General features: G+C 41.0%; 1 protein-coding gene across 3 annotated transcripts in view; it reads left to right on the top strand.

Annotated features, from left to right (window-relative positions):
* Positions 1 to 15,343, top strand: part of Ednrb (endothelin receptor type B) — a 29,485-nt gene extending 14,142 nt beyond the window's left edge. For 2 of the 3 annotated variants that reach the window (XM_021181526.2, XM_029469090.1), the window contains 6 exons: positions 6,608 to 6,720; positions 6,853 to 7,057; positions 8,316 to 8,465; positions 9,177 to 9,310; positions 10,016 to 10,124; positions 12,722 to 15,343. In XM_021181526.2, the coding sequence (XP_021037185.1) occupies positions 6,608 to 6,720; positions 6,853 to 7,057; positions 8,316 to 8,465; positions 9,177 to 9,310; positions 10,016 to 10,124; positions 12,722 to 12,856 (846 nt within the window). In that variant the 3' untranslated portion in view covers positions 12,857 to 15,343. The remainder of the gene's footprint in view (positions 1 to 6,607; positions 6,721 to 6,852; positions 7,058 to 8,315; positions 8,466 to 9,176; positions 9,311 to 10,015; positions 10,125 to 12,721) is intronic. The other variant, XM_029469091.1, reaches the window with a different exon arrangement.
* Positions 15,344 to 18,452: the final 3,109 nt, after the last annotated feature.

The raw sequence follows: 18,452 nt of genomic DNA, 5'->3' as shown, positions 1-18,452 counted from the left end.
TGTGTGTGTGTGTCTGTGTCTGTGTGTGTGTCTGTGTGTGTGTCTGTGTCTGTGTGTGTCTGTGTGTCTGTGTCTCTGTGTGTGTATGTAGTACATACACATATGCATATGTGTATCAGATCATGAGAACAGATGAACAGTTTTAGAGAGAGAACACAGTCTCCTTAGCTTACTGAAACTAGTAAATGGAAAGAGGCCTGATATCCCAATAAACAAGTTCTCTCTGTCCCTAGGCATGTCCTCGGCCCTATAGAGTTCCATCAAAGCTTCTATAAACAGGTATCCGGCTGGAATGCACAGAATGTCCCAATAGGTTATATTGAGCTCTGGGCTATAGGTTTTATATTTATTTACAGATTAGATCAAATCGGGGAATCTATAACAACTGTATTTTGAACATTTGATTGATGTTTTATTTGTTGGATTTGCTAATAATTAAGGTTAGCATCTAGAGTTACTGAACTACACTTATTTTAAAAAAAATACTAATTAAATTTGTTCTTTGGCTGTTTCATACATGTCTCAAGGTATAAACATGCATACTTAAAGGCAGTTTGGTGTTTTGTCTATTTAGTTAAGCATCATGTCATAGGACTTTGACTAGGCTTATAGCACTAGACATGGGACCCCTTCTGTTGAGTGGACTTCCTATCCAATCAGAGAATGGTTGGTTACCACCCTAACAATCATGCACATTACACATCTTGCCTAGAAATTTGGTGTTGTAGTTCATATCATTCACAGTTAGACAAGACTAGTGCTGTGATTTCTCCCCCAGTAGCTCGAATAACATCTTCCTGCACTTTGAAAGCTAGTCTGCAGGGAGGTGGGTTCCAGCTCAGTTCCTCTATATATTGCAACCATGGTGACGTGTGTCTTCAGATGAACTGACGTTTAAACCTTTAAAATAAAGGAGACTTCTGTCAACCCTGAATATATCAAATTCTGAGTCCTCTATAGGTCAAACAAAAGGAAGGGAGCAGTTACTTTTCTTACCAATGTAATCTTGGAAGACAGGACCATGCAATATTGGTTTGCTTTATATAAAATTTAGCCAGAAGCCAGGCGTGGTTGCTCATGCCTTTAACTCCAGCAGTCGGGAGGCAGAGGCAGGCGGATTTCTGAGTTCGAGGCCAGCCTAGTCTACAAAGTGAGTTCCAGGACAGCCAGGGCTATACAGAGAAACCCTGTCTCGAAAAAAAAACAAAAAACAAAAAACCAAAAAAACCAAAAAAACAAAAATTTAGCCAGACTCTTATTGAGCAAAGGAAATCTAGAAAGCCTTTTGATTATAGAGCAGGATCAGGGTGTGTCTCTCCTCAAGGTCTTAGGCAGAACTAAAGCTTCTCCATGGAGGAGTTTTAAAAAAAGAAAAAGAAAAGATATCCCAAGGGCTAAAACGAGAGAGTTGGGTCAGCAGTTCAGAGTACACACTGCTCTTCTGGAGGAGGACTGGCGTTCTATTTCAGTCGCCCATCAATCAGCTCACAATCACTTACAACTCCATTTTGAAAATTTCTAATGCCTTCATCTGACCTCCACAGGCACATAACGTCCATACCAAGCACACATGAACATACACATAAAGTGAATAACTAAATCTTTTAAAAGTGTGGGCTGGTCATGCATGGCCTCTTGGGCAGTTATCTTTATTTGATATGCTACTTTGGACAGCCCTTCTATTCTCTTATATCCTCCAGAAAAGTTGGGTCCATGAAAAATTAGTTACAGGTAAAATCAAGAAGGTAGTATAGCCAGGAGCCAAGGGGGATTCTGGGTGACATATACAACAATGAGTAAAATTATCCTGCTTAGGCCAGGGTTGGGGAGACCCTGATCAGAGGGTTGTTGCCAATGCAAATGAGTTCAGGGGTGGGGAAGAAATAATGTAAACAGAAACCATACTGATTAGTTCTGAGGATAGAAAGCAAACAAGCAAACAAAAAGGGACATAGTTGGGGACCAACATCTGTGTTAGTAATGAAGTATGTGAAATCATACATAGTTTTTGCTCATCGTCTATTGAAGAAGTGCTTTTGAAGAGAAGTTGTATGTGTCTATAATCACATGGCTTGTCCACTTGTCTTAGTTTGCTCAGTCAGCCTGTGATGGGGTGAACCTGGCTCGGGTGTGATACAGTCAGTGTCTAATCACTACATATTTAAAATCCAGGTGAGCAGGGAGCAGAACACCCAAGCTTCTACCCTGTTTCAAGGTCCCAAGGCCATTGGAACCTTTTAGGAACTGAGGGCTTAGTCTCAAACCTTAAACTGATAAGGAGACGTCTGTGGGGACACTGGTTGGAAGCAAACTCATGAATAAAATTAAGGACCTCATTTAACAGTTTCTTTTCCCATTTAAAAATTTTATTTTTATTTATTCGCTTTACATCCCTCTCACTGCCCCACTCATTTAGGACTTTTCAACAGGGCCGAATGTAATTGCTCTGTAGTTAAAAACACTCACTGTTCTTAACAGAAGCTGTGAGTTCAGTTCTCAACACCTGCAATAGCTCATAGCTACCCTTATCTCCTCCCAGTTCAAAGAAATCTGTGCCCTCCAATATGACAAACACACACATACATATACACACATAAACACATGTACACGCATACACACACACATATATATTAACAATACAACAATAATAATAACAATAATAAATAATAATAATTTAAACAGACAATGACTGAGCTTTCCCTTCTTAGAGTCAGGTCTCTCTGTGTGGCTGGAATAATCTCATCATTCATTAATACGGTTGGAACTTGACCATGTTCTTGTTCCTGATGCTACTCTTACCTGAAGCAAAGTAGTATAGAACATCTTATCCCACAGTGACTGCTTTTCAAAGATTCTTGACATAGTTCTTTCCAAAGTATGGTCTACTTTCACTGTCTTTCTGGTCGACTGTTCTCCTTGAAGTGTGTCACTATGAAGTCTGTCTTAAAGTAAATACTTGCTGGGTCATTTAATCACAACACTGTCACTCATACAGAAACTGCTAAGGAAACCTCGTTGAATGACAGGATTATAGAGTGGAATTGTTCATGGAAGGCTCAATACTAACCCAAAGGGAGTGAGAGTTAGGGTAGAGCAATTGCCACAACTGTTTGAGAAACCTGTGGTGACAGAACCACTGGTAAATTTAGAGCATAAGCTATTTCTCCATCTTGGAGCTGTTGCCTGTTGAACCAAAACTGTGCATTTGCACTGAGCAGGTTCATTCTGATAAAGTAGCACGGAGCCATCTACGTCATCTGCTCCTTTCCATTTGCCTTCCATCTTGCAAACCAATTCCAATTCTGATTGCATGGTGATAACGGAAAGTCCTGCTTCTGAGCCTTTTTCCTCCAGAACCTGAAGTATACTGAGAACAGTGTTTCTAAGGAAGACTGCTCTTCCTTTCACAGGCTCCTACATGAAACCAGTCAGTCAAACCCGTACCGGAGAGCTGCAACCCAGGACTAAACTGGAGTTGACGGAGACCTAGGGATAGACAAAACACGCCGCACAAAACAACTGATTTGATCTCTGCAGAGGAGGAACACAAAGAGTAAACCCAGTAGTTCCTCAAAGCAAGAGTCCCTCTGCCAAATTGACGTGAAGGTTCCTGTGTATGAAACCCAAGAAACCAAATACAAATAGGAAGAAAGAATTCCGTAGCCCTAAGTGCTGAGGTGGTAGCTCAGCACTGAAAGCACACTGAAGCTCAAAGTTTCACTGCTCAAAAGGGTTTTGTGCCAATTCCCCCCCCCCCCCCAGAGAAGAAAATCTTGAGAAATCTCCAAGACAAACAGCACTCCTGAAGCTTCAGGTAGCCCTCTGGTGTCTGACTTGGTATGAATGTTCCAACCATCCGACCTTGGGTCACAGAAGTCCTGGCTGGCTCACTGTATTTTCATGCAAAACCCAAATAATAGTCAGGTTCCTAATATGCAGTACACGCTGAAAACATAAAGAAACAGAAGCTAAGAGAAAGTTCATAGGGAAAGTAACAGCTAGGGAGGGTAACTACAGGACCTCAAAGGCTGCTCACGCTATGGTTGTAGATGCACTAAGAGCAGATCACAGGCATAAAACTTGGTAGCCTCACACATTTTTACAGAGTCAAGATTTCTGGAATTCTGGTCACCAGTGGATATCTGGTGACCCGTAGTGATGTACAGTTCTGAAAACCAAACTTGTAAATTTCCAATTACCTATAACATGCTTAGTTTATTTTTTCCCCAAAAATAAAAAAAAAAATCATTAATTTCACCATGAGGGCTTGGTTACCATGGCTGCACGTGGTCCAGCCCACACCACTTCGTACAGACGTACAGTCTTTTTATTTCCCTTGACCACATTCTGAGCAACAAGTTACATTTTAAAAAAATCACATTACATCATTTTCCTGTTCTTTTCCTAGCATACTCTATGGCTGGTATGCTCATTGCTTTATCCAACTACAGACTTGTGTCCTCGGAGACATCTTACTGGGAAGCTTATGGAGAAAACACATCCCGCCAACACTCTCCCAATATGGCTAGTTCTGTTGGACATCCTCTCAAGTACTGATGCTTTTGTATCTTCCTTGTTATATGTAAGCTCTACAGAAACCAGTAGTGTGCCTTGTACTCAGAATATTCTTTATGGTGAATATTCAATGCACGTTGGTTGAATGAACTAATGACTAGTTAATTTACTAATCCAGAAGCTCTCATGCACATTATAGAATCTACCTAGTCAATACAACATAATATAATAATGTCTTTTAAAACATGGATCAACTGGCACCTTTTGTACATTGTATGATTTCATATAAAGATCCAATTTCTTACTTCTCTATAAAAATTAGGGAATTTTCATATTTGGGGTTCCTTGGCAAATAGCATCTGATGCTTATTAGATAAAGATTACCCCAAACCTTGCTGCCTACCCCTCATTACCTTCCTGATACCAGTGACTGGCTTGTACTGGCTCCCCCTTTACTGCTTGTCAATGTGCCCAGCCCTGTAAATTTCCAAACCCCGATATTAAATAAGCATGTGCAAAGTCTCCCAACCTTTGTTGCATGTATCTGTGTAATTTTTTTCATGTCCAATTTAGAAATTAAATCGGTCTCATGTTCATTCTTCCAATCTCCGTTGTAATGAGACACAGACTGTCGTCTGTGCCACCATGCCGGCCACAGAACAATCCACAGAGCCTGACGCACTCACTGGAGTCTCCGTGGCCAGTACAAGGGCAGAAATGTCCAATTGTGCTTCAGAGTAGCTCTCATTTTTGTAAAGTTATTTCTAAAGGAGTTTTTCAAACCGCATAGATTATAAATATTTCTCTTTATTTTCAAAATCTCATGAATACTAGATCCAGATGTCTACCTTACGTGATTCATTTACCAGCGTGGCACACCCAGTGTCTAAGAAGGAAAACAGCTCCATTTAATAGCAGTTATTGAAGCCAGATAAAGAGAAATATGTGTATAAATATGGAAAGAGAACGCACTATGTCCTTTTGCTCGGCACCTATTTGTTTCAGCCGAATGAACATTCACCAAGCCTCTGCTGTGTTTCAGGCACCATTGGAAGCAACTGAGGAGGAACTCATATCCATCTTACACTTCAGAGAGTCAGACAGCAAAACCAAACAAGCCATAAAGTCACTTTTATATGCAGTAAGATTAGTAAGAATCTAATAAAAAGGAAGAGGGGAGGGAGTGAAGGAGATAGGAAGGCCTTGTCAGGGGCAGGAGGAGCAATGTGATCTAGTTAGGTGCTGTGGAGCGAGGAGATCTGAGCAAGTCCTGAGGGAAGTGAGAGAGGACATGGCCATCTGTAGTGGGAAGACTGGGGATGTGGGAGGGTGGGGTAAAAAGTGGCACAGACCAGATGTCCTTTAGCAGACACACACACCCGGTGCCTCCAAGGACTGGTGTGGCTTCTCCAGCTGAGTTAAGTAAACGGACCACTGATCGATGGGGCAAAACCTTGAGCACTCATGATGCTCTTCCACAGAGCAGGGCCAGTCCAGTCATCTCCACTCAAGACTATCTAACTTTTTATTTAATAAACTTCTATTTTTAACATGGTCCTCACCTTAACTTTGCAGTTTTATGAGACACACAGGTCCTGTTTTCTAAACCAGTGGTCTTCAACCTTCCTAATGCTTTGTCCCTGTAATTCAGTTTCTCAGGTTGCACTGACTCCGCCCCGCCCCTCCCCCAACCAGAAACTTACTTTTTCTTGCTAAGTCACAACTCTAATTGTGCTTCTGTTATGAGTCGTAATTTAAACCTCTGTTATTCCCCATTTGTTTTGGGTGATCCCTGTGAAGGCTGTTCGGCTCCCCATCCAGAGGCTCATGACCCACAGGTTGAGAATCACTGTTCTAAGGTGCCATTAAGCCACTGGGGCATTGGCCTTTCTGAGGAGACCCTGATTGTGCCACTGTCTACAAAAAAATCTCATAAACCAGCTGCACTTGTGTTACTTCCAGTGTGCTCTATATTGGACATAGGTGCTTTTTCAAGGGGCAGTTCTTCCTTCCCTCTGGCCACTAATCACCAGCACTCAGAGGTCAGCTCAGAAAAATCTCCGTAACCGACCTTCCCATCTCCTCTATGCAGTTGCTCGCAGAGGACTGGCCATTTGGAGCTGAGATGTGTAAGCTGGTGCCCTTCATACAGAAGGCTTCTGTGGGGATCACAGTGCTGAGTCTTTGTGCTCTAAGTATTGACAGGTAAGAGTCCACTCTCAGGCCAAGGCGATCCTAATCCGACATATAACTGTTATGTCACTTAGGAGATAAACTTTGCAATTCAATACAACCAAGCTCTACCTGCTAGACAAATCATTCTGTTTATATCTTCAGATATCGAGCTGTTGCTTCTTGGAGTCGAATTAAAGGAATTGGGGTTCCAAAATGGACAGCAGTAGAAATTGTTTTAATTTGGGTGGTCTCTGTGGTTCTGGCTGTCCCTGAAGCCATAGGTTTTGATACGATTACGTCGGACTACAAAGGAAAGCCCCTAAGGGTCTGCATGCTTAATCCCTTTCAGAAAACAGCCTTCATGCAGGTAGGTTCACTTTGCTTGTTCTTTCTGCACTTTCCTTATAAATATTTAACTATTTCCCCCAGTTCCCCACCTTGGTAGGCTATTGATTTATTACTACCTTTGGCATAAATTAAGAGTTTGGATCCCAAGACTGTGAGGTTAACCATCACTAATGACCCAACCTGCAAGAGTCAGGATAATTACTTCTCCAAGAACACCCTAGGGATCCAGATAAATCAAGTTCCTGCAAGAATGGCTGTGACTTTATGGCTTTTGTGTCTAAAGTCCCACAGGATTGATTATTATTGTGTAATCTACACAAGACAACCCAACATTGTCAGAGAAGCAGATGGTTTAGCGGATGTTTAGATAGAAGTTGCCTAACCTTAGTGGATTTGGAATGGCAGCCTGGCCCTTCATCTCTGGTGTTAAAAGAAAATCTGCCTTTCAAAATAATATCAAATTTTGGCCACCTAGTAAAGAACTTCTGATCAGAAAGTAGGAAAAGAATAGGGAAAAGATAGATACTAAATATAAGACTTATTTTTAAGAGGATTGGTTAGTAAGAAGGTGGTTGGTTGGTCTATCATCAAGGATTATTCGCTATTTTACAGGTAAAAGAGTATATAAACTTTATGAACTACACATTCAACTATCAGTAAAAGAACAAAGTGGGTCACCAAGTTGTCGTTTACTAGAAGGGGAATAACACACTAGGGACATAAAATTCTTTCCTATAGAGACATCTCTGTATCGATAAGGTTTTTGAAAGGTAACAGAAGAAAAGAAGACAGGAAAGGCGTAACTGTAACTCACAAGCACTGTCCTAAACAACCTTTCAGGTATCCGCTACTGACCTACGTGGCAGCCCTGATCTCTTCAGACCCGTTTTTCACACTAAACACACATAATTGAAAGGGGGAAACATCACCTAAACACTGAAATAGGTTTATATATTTAATACCAATAATACCTAAAATTTAAAATATTTGTTTTTTTTCAGTGTTATCTACACGTAAGAATTTTGCTCAGCTCCCTACAGCTTATTATAACATCCCAAAGAATTGAAATATGTTCTTCAATGTGTCTTTTATTTAATGCAGGCCTTTATTTATGTGTTCAGTAGATATGGCCCATCAAACCCTATACAGTACATATATGGAAGATGTTACAAAATCATTGTCCTTTGATGAATATTGAATTTCTAATTGACATTTGATACATATGGGGTTTTTTTAAGCAGAAGATATTAATCATAAAAATTCTTTCTTCCCCATAGTTTTACAAGACAGCCAAAGATTGGTGGCTGTTCAGTTTCTACTTCTGCTTGCCGCTAGCCATCACTGCAGTCTTTTATACCCTGATGACCTGTGAAATGCTCAGGAAGAAGAGCGGCATGCAGATTGCTCTGAATGATCACTTAAAGCAGGTAAGAGAATGGAAGAATCTAGTAGCGTATAGCCATAATTATGGTCAGATGAAAGTCATGCTGCTGCTGCTGCTGATAAGCTAATTTTAAACACTAGAACATATTTTCACTTTCTTCATTCTGTTTCTGTAACAAAAAAAAAACATTTTATATTACTTATTTAGAGAGTATATCATCTATAATGATCTAGAGAGAATCATTGACTTTTGTTGTTGTTTTGTTTTAAGATAGAATCTCGATTAGCCAAGGCTAGCGTCCCCCCACCCCCGCCCGCACCCCCAGCATAGCCTTGAATTCACTATGTAGCCAAAAATATCCTTGAATTCCAGATTGTCCTTTTGCTTTCCGCCTCCCAAATGACGGTAGTATGGGCTTGTACAACCTTGTCTAGTTTCACACTCACACACACACACACACACACACACACGTGCACATAATGAATGTATAATATACTTTTAGATTTATTTTATGTATATGAAAGTTTTGCTCGTGTGCATGTGGACCACATGCTTGGTGCTCATATAGCTCGGAGCGGGGCAGCAATAGATGAATATGAGCCACTGTGGCGGTACTTGTACTGGCGATTTTAGTTCTCATTCACACTGACTAACTGAAGGCTTGTTGCCCGAGTCTTTATTTGGTAAATAGGATTAAATATCTACTTGAGGAGAGTGTGTGCTAGCTTTATAAGGGCCTGTGGTTCTGTTTCAGAGACGAGAAGTGGCCAAGACAGTCTTCTGCCTGGTCCTCGTGTTTGCTCTCTGTTGGCTTCCCCTTCACCTCAGCCGGATTCTGAAGCTCACCCTATATGACCAGAGCAATCCTCATAGGTGTGAGCTTCTGAGGTAAGAGAAGAAAATCCAGTGGAACCCATGTGACATAAAAGGAGACTGGGGAAGATAGAGGGGGTTGGAGAGGGTGCCAAGGGAGAGAGGTAAATAAAGAACAACATGCGATGACATGTATGTCATAACATGTATGTCATATGTATGTATGAAACTCAGTAATCTGTGCTAACTTAGATTGAAAAAGAGAGAATAGAAATAATTATGGAATTGTCATCCAGCTGCTTCCCCATTATCAATCCATCTAATAGGCAGAAAGAATACTATTTTCTTATCCACAGAGGCCAATTAAGACCGATTTTCGCTTTGCAATTGCTCAAGATGGGGTAAATTAGAGGGACTGGAAAAGCCTTGGGAATGTGGGCACAGTTGTCAAAGTGATGAGTGACAAGATGAAAAGTGTCAGATCCGAGACATCAATGTTCACGTCAGTCCTCTCTCACTTCCAAACAAGAATCTTATTTTTAAAAGAAATGCTGCATATTGGTGGTGAAGGTGGGATAGGGTAGTGGAGATGCCAAAGACAGACGGAGAAAGAGACAGGCAGGCAGAGACACAGACAGGCACCTCTGCTGGCAAATCGGTGGCTAAATGAAATTATTGCATGTAGGTGATTTGGGCTTTCTTCATAAAGACACAAGGGTGTGAGTTAAATACACACTTGGAGGGATGTAATCTTTAAAGACAACTTTGGGTTTCTTTCAGCTTTTTGTTGGTTTTGGACTACATTGGTATCAACATGGCTTCTTTGAACTCCTGCATCAATCCAATCGCTCTGTATTTGGTGAGCAAAAGATTCAAAAACTGCTTTAAGGTAAGAGACTCTTCTAAAATAAAATGTTTCCTGTGATCTGGCATCAAATATAGGCTTTAAAAAACACACCAATATTGCTATCTAGAGAGAGCTGGAAGATTGCTAATTTTCCCTGCCTTGCGATATATGTGATGGGTTTTTTTGTTTTTTTTTGTCTTTTGTTTTGTTTGTTTGTTTGGTTTTGGTTTTGGTTTTTTGGTTTTTTCGAGGCAGGGTTTCTCTGTATATCCCTGGCTGTCCTGGAACTCATTTTGTAGACCAGGCTGGCCTCGAACTCAGAAATCCACCTCCTAAGTGCTGGGATTAAAGGTGCCCACCGCCCCGCATATGTGATGATCACTTTTGCACTATAGGACATATTTGCTTATAAATCCTTGACAGTGGTAAGCCATGCCCTGATGCCTTAGCCACTCACCAGTACTATTAGCATTGTGCAGATTAATAAATTACATATATCGATAGTCACTGTCATGTAGTCAGATAAGAATGAAACCCAGTTAGATGCAGTGTTCCTCCGATCTTGGTAGACTTTTTTTTATTGTTCAACTACAATTTGGGTTATAAGAAAGTTAATCTCTTTTTCTCATGGACGGTGGGAATAAAGTCAAGGGCTAGGAGATGGCTGGGGTAAATAAAGGTGCTTGCTCTGCAGGTGGGTAAAGGTTCCAGTGCCCAGCACTGATGAGGAAAGTGGGGAATGCCATGCTGGGTGAGGGGAAGCAGAGATCTCTCTGCTTTCAAGGCCAGTTTGAGTTATACAGTAAGGTCCTATCTTAAAACACCAAAGAAAGAAGGGGGGGGGGGGTAATCAGGCATGGCTGCCGACATGCCTATAATTCTAGTGATAGGATTGCTGGGGATTGGTAGACACTAGCTTAGCTCCAGGTTCAGTAAGAGACCCTGTCTTAGGGAAATAAGGTGGAGGGGGATAGATCAGGACACTCAATGTCCTCCTCTGGGGCATCACACACATCTCCCCCACCACACACACACATAGCAAGTATAAAAAATTAAGATCATTTCTACTCCATCCTTCCTACCGTCTATGTGTAGTGGCAATATGCTACTCCATGTAGAATATAAGTCTACCTTCTTACCTCAGATGCTGGCAATATGACACTCATTCTTCCACTCAGCCATTCTCTCAATAATGCAACACCAAGTAAAATATGCCTCCCCTTGCAAGAGAATGGACACTGTCCCTGGTATTTCATTATCTGAAAACCAAAATTCATTTCCTCGTAAACACTGAGATAGTTGAAAACGTCCTTGCCCATTCATAACTCAGACATTAGTGATGGAAGAGAACTTTTATCCAAGCCAACTCCTTTCTTTACAGAACAGAAACCCTGCTATTTCCCTGAGCATAGTTTATCATAACACAAAGAGAAAACCTATTTGCTTAGACCCGTAGACTATCATAAAACAAACGAACTGAACAGAGTTTTAAAAATTTAAACACTCCAGTGAAAAGTGGAAAAATAAAATCAAGGTACTTGCATCCTTTATAAATTCATAGCACAACAATGTGGAAAATGCACGCAAGAGTAACATGTAGGTTTCAAATAGCTAGGCAGTATTAAACTCATTGGCATGGGAAGAAATGTACATCAGTGCCAAGTGAGGAAAAGCAGATTATGGGCCACAGACACGAGTTACCTACGTCTGAACACAGGCACGTGTGCAATTGTAGTATTTGTGTGCTCGAGGGAAAATGTTTGACTTTCACGGTTGTGACACATCAAGAATCGATTTCCAAGTAAATAAGACAAAGTGTCAAAAGTTAAGGTGGCTTTCGGGGCTAAAGAGATGACTCAGCAGGAAAGAGCACTTGCTGAGCAAGCTTGTGGACATGAGTTCAAACCCAAGCTCCCCTGTAAAAAGCCAGGCTTGCCTGCCTAAGCCTGTAACCCTAGCTTTACAGAACAGAGACAAAGAAATCCTAAAGACACCTGATCAGTCAGCTAGGCAGACAGAGTGAGCGAGCTTCAGGTTCAGTGAGAGATTTATCTCAAGAGAATAAGAGAGAAAGCAATAGAAAGAAACAACAGACATCCTCCTCTGGCCTCTTGTGTGGTGTACATGCATACACACACACACACACACAGATACACACATATACTAAAAACAATTAGTGACTGTTTCTTAAGTAATGTTAATTCCATAAGTTTTTTTTTTCCTTTGTACTTCATAGTTGCAAAAAATTAGCACATCCCACCAATGTGATCGCCTTTTCAATTTCTAAAAATTTTATTTATTACTATTGTGTGAATGCAAGGTATATATGCATCACATGATGCATAAGTGCTACTATGTGTGTGTGTGTGTGTGTGCATGTGTGTGTCAGAATGTGTGTATATAGACAACTTTCAGATGTCTGTTCTCTTTCCACCATGAGTTCTTGTGCTCAAACATGTCTCCAGGTCATCTTGCTGGCCTTAATTGCATCTCTTTTTCAAGAGGGGTAAACGAGGTATGGAAAAAGAGGGAACCGGAACCCCACACTTGCAAGGATAGTCAGAGCCCCCAACTCGAGAAGAGCAGAGCGGTGGCCATGTGCCTGAGTATGCATGTAATGGTCATTCTGTTTCATACAGTCATGTCTGTGCTGCTGGTGCCAAACGTTTGAGGAAAAGCAGTCCTTGGAGGAGAAGCAGTCCTGCCTGAAGTTCAAAGCCAACGATCACGGATATGACAACTTTCGGTCCAGCAATAAATACAGCTCGTCTTGAAGGCAAGAACACTCGCCAAATCTCACTGTCCTCATTGTGGACAAATACCATTAAAACAAAATGAAACCTTTGCCAAATCAAAATGGAAAAAAAAAAAAACCATGCTAGCAGAAAGGTGTGCGCGCATGTGAGAGGCGTTATTTTTAACTGTTCTAATGCTCAACACCTGATATATTCACGGGCTGTTTACAACCTAAGAAAGCTGTGGGAAGGAAGGAATGAAGCCCTGCTCTGTGGGGAAGCACTTAGATTCTTAGTCAGCACTTCAGCAGAGCTCTTAAAAGCCCCTAGTGTTTTCACATGCCACTTCACTGAAGTCCTGTTCAAGAGTTTATTATCCAGTCTTATGAATCTGGATTCAAGAAAGCATGACATTGCAAAACAATTCTTAAAACGAAGTTTCAATTGCTCAATTTGAAACTTAAAAAAAAAAACCACTAATAAATTTGTATGCATAATATCATACCCACTAATCCGATTGTAACTATATGCAAAATGAAAAAACAATATGGTTGGTAAACTTTTTTGGTCATTACAAAGATTGAAATGATCAGAATTCGGGGAAGGAAAAGACAGAGCCTGCGAATGCCCCAGAGAAAACATGGGAAAGCTTGAGCTGCTATTGCCTGAGACTTCTGAACTTCCTTTACACATACTCTGCAGAAAGACACAAAACAGAACACTACCTATGATTTCTTCAAAGTTCTTTCAAAAATCCTTTCATGATTGAAGTTTAAATTCCATGTGTTCAACTTCATCATCTGTAAATACTTAGCTATTAGCTAGAAGCACTACACGTAGAGGACTTAACAAAGGGCAGGTCCCTGCGTTCGTAGCTTTCTGACGAAGAGATGCCAGTAACCCGGTTATAGACAGAATGTGAATTGCCCGGTGCAGTGTCCACATGGCAAAGAAGCAGGGAGCATCCTTTCAGCCATGCTGTAGAGAAAATGGTCCACAGCACAATATGATAGCGAAAATGCCATGGTTTAATGCCATAGGAAGTAGTCACTGTAACCAGCTCTCTCGGAGACATACTACCAACTTTTTATGTTATTCCTGAAAATAGCCAATAGAAAGGCGTTCTGGACATGGTGCTTTTTCTAAAACGTAGAAGCCAAACTGCTTCGGGATCTGCAAGATCCTCCTCTTTGCGCATTCTTGTCTAGTTTTTTTTTTTTTTTTTTTAAATCTCCTTCCACGACGTGCCTTAGGTTCGCTCCGGATGAGCGGTGTGTGAAAGAATGCCCAAGAGAAAACTGAAGAGAGAGGAAATGAGGTGGGGCCAGAGGAAGCCCGTGGGGAAACATTCCCATTCTTAGCTCTGTGTTCGTCACTGCCACGTCATGTCGTCATGTCGGTGTGAAAGGTCCTGGTTCGGCTCCAGCAAAACAAAGCGCAGCGTTCTCAGCGTGACTCGGGAACAAACCAAGCCCGAGAGCTTTAACCTTGTCTTAAAATATAACAAATTTTCCTTCCTTCCTTTTTCTCTTCTCTTCTCTTCTCTTCTCTTCTCTTCTCTTCTCTTCTCTTCTCTTCTCTTCTCTTCTCTTCTTTTTGTAACCCAGGCCACATGTTGAAAATGAGCTTAACAATGAAGTTTTCTACCAAAATCCGTTGTGACATTACAATAAACCCAAACTCCCGTTTGAGGAGTAATGACAATGAGGTAAAATGAGTTTTGACAATGAGGTAAAAAACCAAGAACAATACTGAATCCACATGCCACATGACTCTCTTTAGGAGTCACCCACAATTCTTGTGTGTACAGATTGCTTTTTAATCATAAAGGACACCACAGATCTTCAATTTTAAGTTAGTTATTGGGTCTCAAGTAGTTTCACAGCGTGAATATATTTTTAATTTTTACTAAGTTTTAGATTGGTTTTATTGTTGTGTTCTAAATTCTTAAATCCTAACATCTTTGTTTAACCCAGATGTTCCTTCCTTCTTCATGGGCAATAATCGTCCTGCCAAATTATGAAATGGCATAAGAATACTATTCACATAATATATACAATAAAACTATATTAAGTGGCTTTTTTATTCAAAATTTTAGCACACAGACCAAGGGTGATAAGAAACAAACATGATTCCCTTGCATAATTAAAACCAAGATAAGAGAAGGTACCATCTAATTTAAAGCATATTTTCTAACATTTAAGTAGCCTAATATAGCAATGCATAAAAATAGTGTTAACAAGAGGTCAAACGATTTGTAAGTGACTTCAGCCTATTTTCTCCCAAATTATTTACTGCTATTTTTGGTCTGTGTTCAAACATTTTCAGTATTGATAATGTGCAACAGCCCAAGGAACACTGTTTCCATCCAAATGCAGGTGTGTTGTATCTAACATGCACTTGTAATAAAGCCGTGTAAAATAACTGTGTTTTGTTTTGCTCTGGTCACCTAAAGTGGCAGCTTGTGTCGTTGCTAACTTCTTGTTGAGTAATCAAAACCAATAAACATTCAAATGGTTTAAAAGAGCAGCTTATCTTTTGCTACTCATTCATAAATCCCAAGTCAATCATTAAAGTGAATAGGAATGCTGTAACCGTGCCTGCTCCTTGCGGGCAGGTCCAGGAGAGAGGAGAGAAGGGCTGGTCCCACCGAGCTGGGAGTCTTGTTGAAGCAGGAACTCAACTCTATGGCATCAGCCTCTCTTAAATAAGTTCAGAACTTTGGAAGGGGATTTTGGGTGGGGTAACATGACATTGGAGGCATGGAACGGTGACAGAGGGTATGGAGGGACTGACAATGGCAAAGCTCTACATCAGCAACAGGGCAAAGGCAGGGCCAAACAAGGTCTTGCTGAGTCACTCTGATACAGAAGTGACTGAGGCAGGTCACAAAATTAGAGCCAGGCTTAGGCTCTCCCACAATGCCTCAGAAACTTGAGCCAGGCTGGGGCTTATCCTCAAGGCCCAAACCAGGGCCAAAATGGGGCCCAACAGTAAATGGACATCATTTATGTTAAACACATAATTATCAAGGAATGAAAGCGAATTTAAATGCCACTATAATGACCTTGCTATGTCTTATTACACATATGTAGCTGTCATTCATGGTTGATCATTTTCTGATCACACATACTTAGCCATCCTTCCCAGTTGATCATTTTCTAATTTCACATATTTAGCCATCTTTCATGGTTGATCACTTTCTGATCACAATATATGTGGCCATCCTTCACAGTTGATGGATCATTTTCTGATCACACATATGTAGCCATCCTTCACGGCTGATCAATTTCTGGTTACTACCAGAAAATCTTTACCTTGCCTTATCTGCTAGCCCCTTCAATCCTTATTATGCTATATTAAAGATGGCCCTCGGGGACTACTCATTGCACTTCATATGCTGCCTTCTAGTGTTGACTATGTGCATGGTAGAATGAACTTGCCTTAGGCTGAGTACCCCTGATCAGAAACCCTGATGTCTGAAATACTCCAAAACCCCAAACTTTTTGAACACAGAAAACGCCACATTTGATCTGCTGCTCTATAACACAATGCAAGTAAAACTAAAAATATTAAATAAAATGATGTTCAGGCTGTGTGTGCATGTTGTACATAAAACAGGAGCACACCTCCTGCTCGTACCTGGGTCCCCCTCCCCACCCTCTCAATTACATATGCAAATATTCCAAAGCCCAAACAAGTGCTCAGAGAAAAGGGTAAGGAAAAGGGGGAGAGACAACAATAGTGGGAATTAAAAATGCGCGATGAGTAGACATGTGAAATCTGGAGAGGCTGCAGGATTTAAAAAGAGGAGTAACCCAAGTCACAGAAGTCAAGGCAGAGGGAAGCCTGTGGGGTGGCTGAGAAGATGCCCTGGGGAAGGGAATGGACACGTGACCTCTACAGCTGGAGGCTAGTGCACCTGAGCAGTTAGGGTGCATAATGCATGTGTGGTGCTGTATCAGTGTGCTGCAATTATATTTTTCTTATCTAGTCACATATATATTTATATCATAGACTAAGTCACATTATTAATGAAGAAGGATTGATTTAGTGACTTAAACATTGTTTTAGTGAAAAGTCCATTAACATGGTACAGAAGTACATTTCAGGAAAGTATAACAGAGACAAAAGGGAGGACACCAGCCAACTACAAATGCTAACAGTCTTGTGAGCTGAAATGAGGAGCCACGTATTCAAATATGGGCTTTCTTCACCAAATGTCCACTAGTGAGAGAGGATGACACATTTTACAGTCAAGGATCGACTAATGAAGCAGCAAAACCTTTGAAAAAAACAGAGGGAGGTTAATTACAAAGCAGGTGATTGCAGGTCAAAGGGATCGGATCCTAACATCCCCAACTGCCATGCATAGTCGGAGAGCTACTTCTACCAGGCAGGAGGCTTACTTTTGTGACGACTTTACCAAATGTCATGTAGAATCATAGGCTTGATCCTAGCAAGGACAGAAGGCAGGGTTTGTTCTTTTCTGGGACTGAAGTTATAAGAAACCTATACTCCATACCCTTACCCTTTCTCGCAGTGACCAGCAGTCTTGTATACCCTGGGCAAGAGGAGGAAGTCTCCAGAGCATCGCTAACCTGTAGGTGGGGGGTCCTTCCTATATACACATAGAGAGTAAGTAATATACACATAAAGTTCTCTCTGAACAGGGGCTGTACCTTCTCCATTCTGTGCGCATGCATAGAAGCTGTAAGTGAAGTGTAGGTGCCACATTTTAAAGTATGAGTGAGTGAATAAGCCAATAAGCATCTTAGGAAACTTTGTAGTAAAAGACAGAGATGATGACTAACAGGGATTAATGTGGGAGATACATGAAGAAGCAAAAGAAAAAAGTCCACATGATTAGGCTTGATTTTCCCAAAGATGTAAGACAAAGGAAGCAAAATCAAGGTGCATAATATTCAAAAGAAAACTTAGAAATTCAGATAGTGCTCTTGAAATTTGAAAATATGGTAGAAGAGATAAAAGACAAAAGTCAAGGCCTCCGAAGGCTAAAATTGACAACAAATAGCATGTGAAGGCCCTCTCCCAAACTGCCCAGTAAGCTGACGAGAACCAGGAAGGAAACCGCGGAAGGAAGCCCTGGAAAGGTGAGTTCAACACAGGAAACTCAATGATTAACATCAGCATGGTGCACTGCAAATATTTCTGCTTGTCTAAGAAGCAGTCAGTCCAATAGAAGCAGAAGAATGGAGAAAGTAGAGTGCTGAACGAGAAAAGTTAAAAACTGAAAGATGCCTGGTATATTGGAAGATATTCATAGGCATTTATAGCTCTACGATGGCCTCTGAGGATAAATGAAAGGTAGTTACAAGAAAACACTGATGGTAGATGCTTGTGAAGGACTGGAGAGATGGCTCATCAGTTAATAGCCGTGGTTGTTCTTATAGAGGACGTGAATTCAGTCCCTGGCACCCACAGTGTGACTCCCAAGCATCGCGAACCTCCACTTCCAAGGGATCTGACATCTACTTTTAACCCCTGTCTTAGTCAGGGTTTCTATTCCTGCACAAACATCATGACCAAGAAGCAAGTTGGGGAGGAAAGGGTTTATTCAGCTTACACTTCCATGCTGCTGTTCATCACCAAAGGAAGTCAGGACTGGAACTCA

This window comes from Mus caroli, chromosome 14, assembly GCF_900094665.2.
Source record: "Mus caroli chromosome 14, CAROLI_EIJ_v1.1, whole genome shotgun sequence".
NCBI classification, from domain to species: Eukaryota; Metazoa; Chordata; class Mammalia; order Rodentia; family Muridae; genus Mus; species Mus caroli.
The sequence above is the reverse complement of the archived record's forward strand: the minus strand, read 5'-3'. Positions and strand labels throughout refer to the sequence as shown.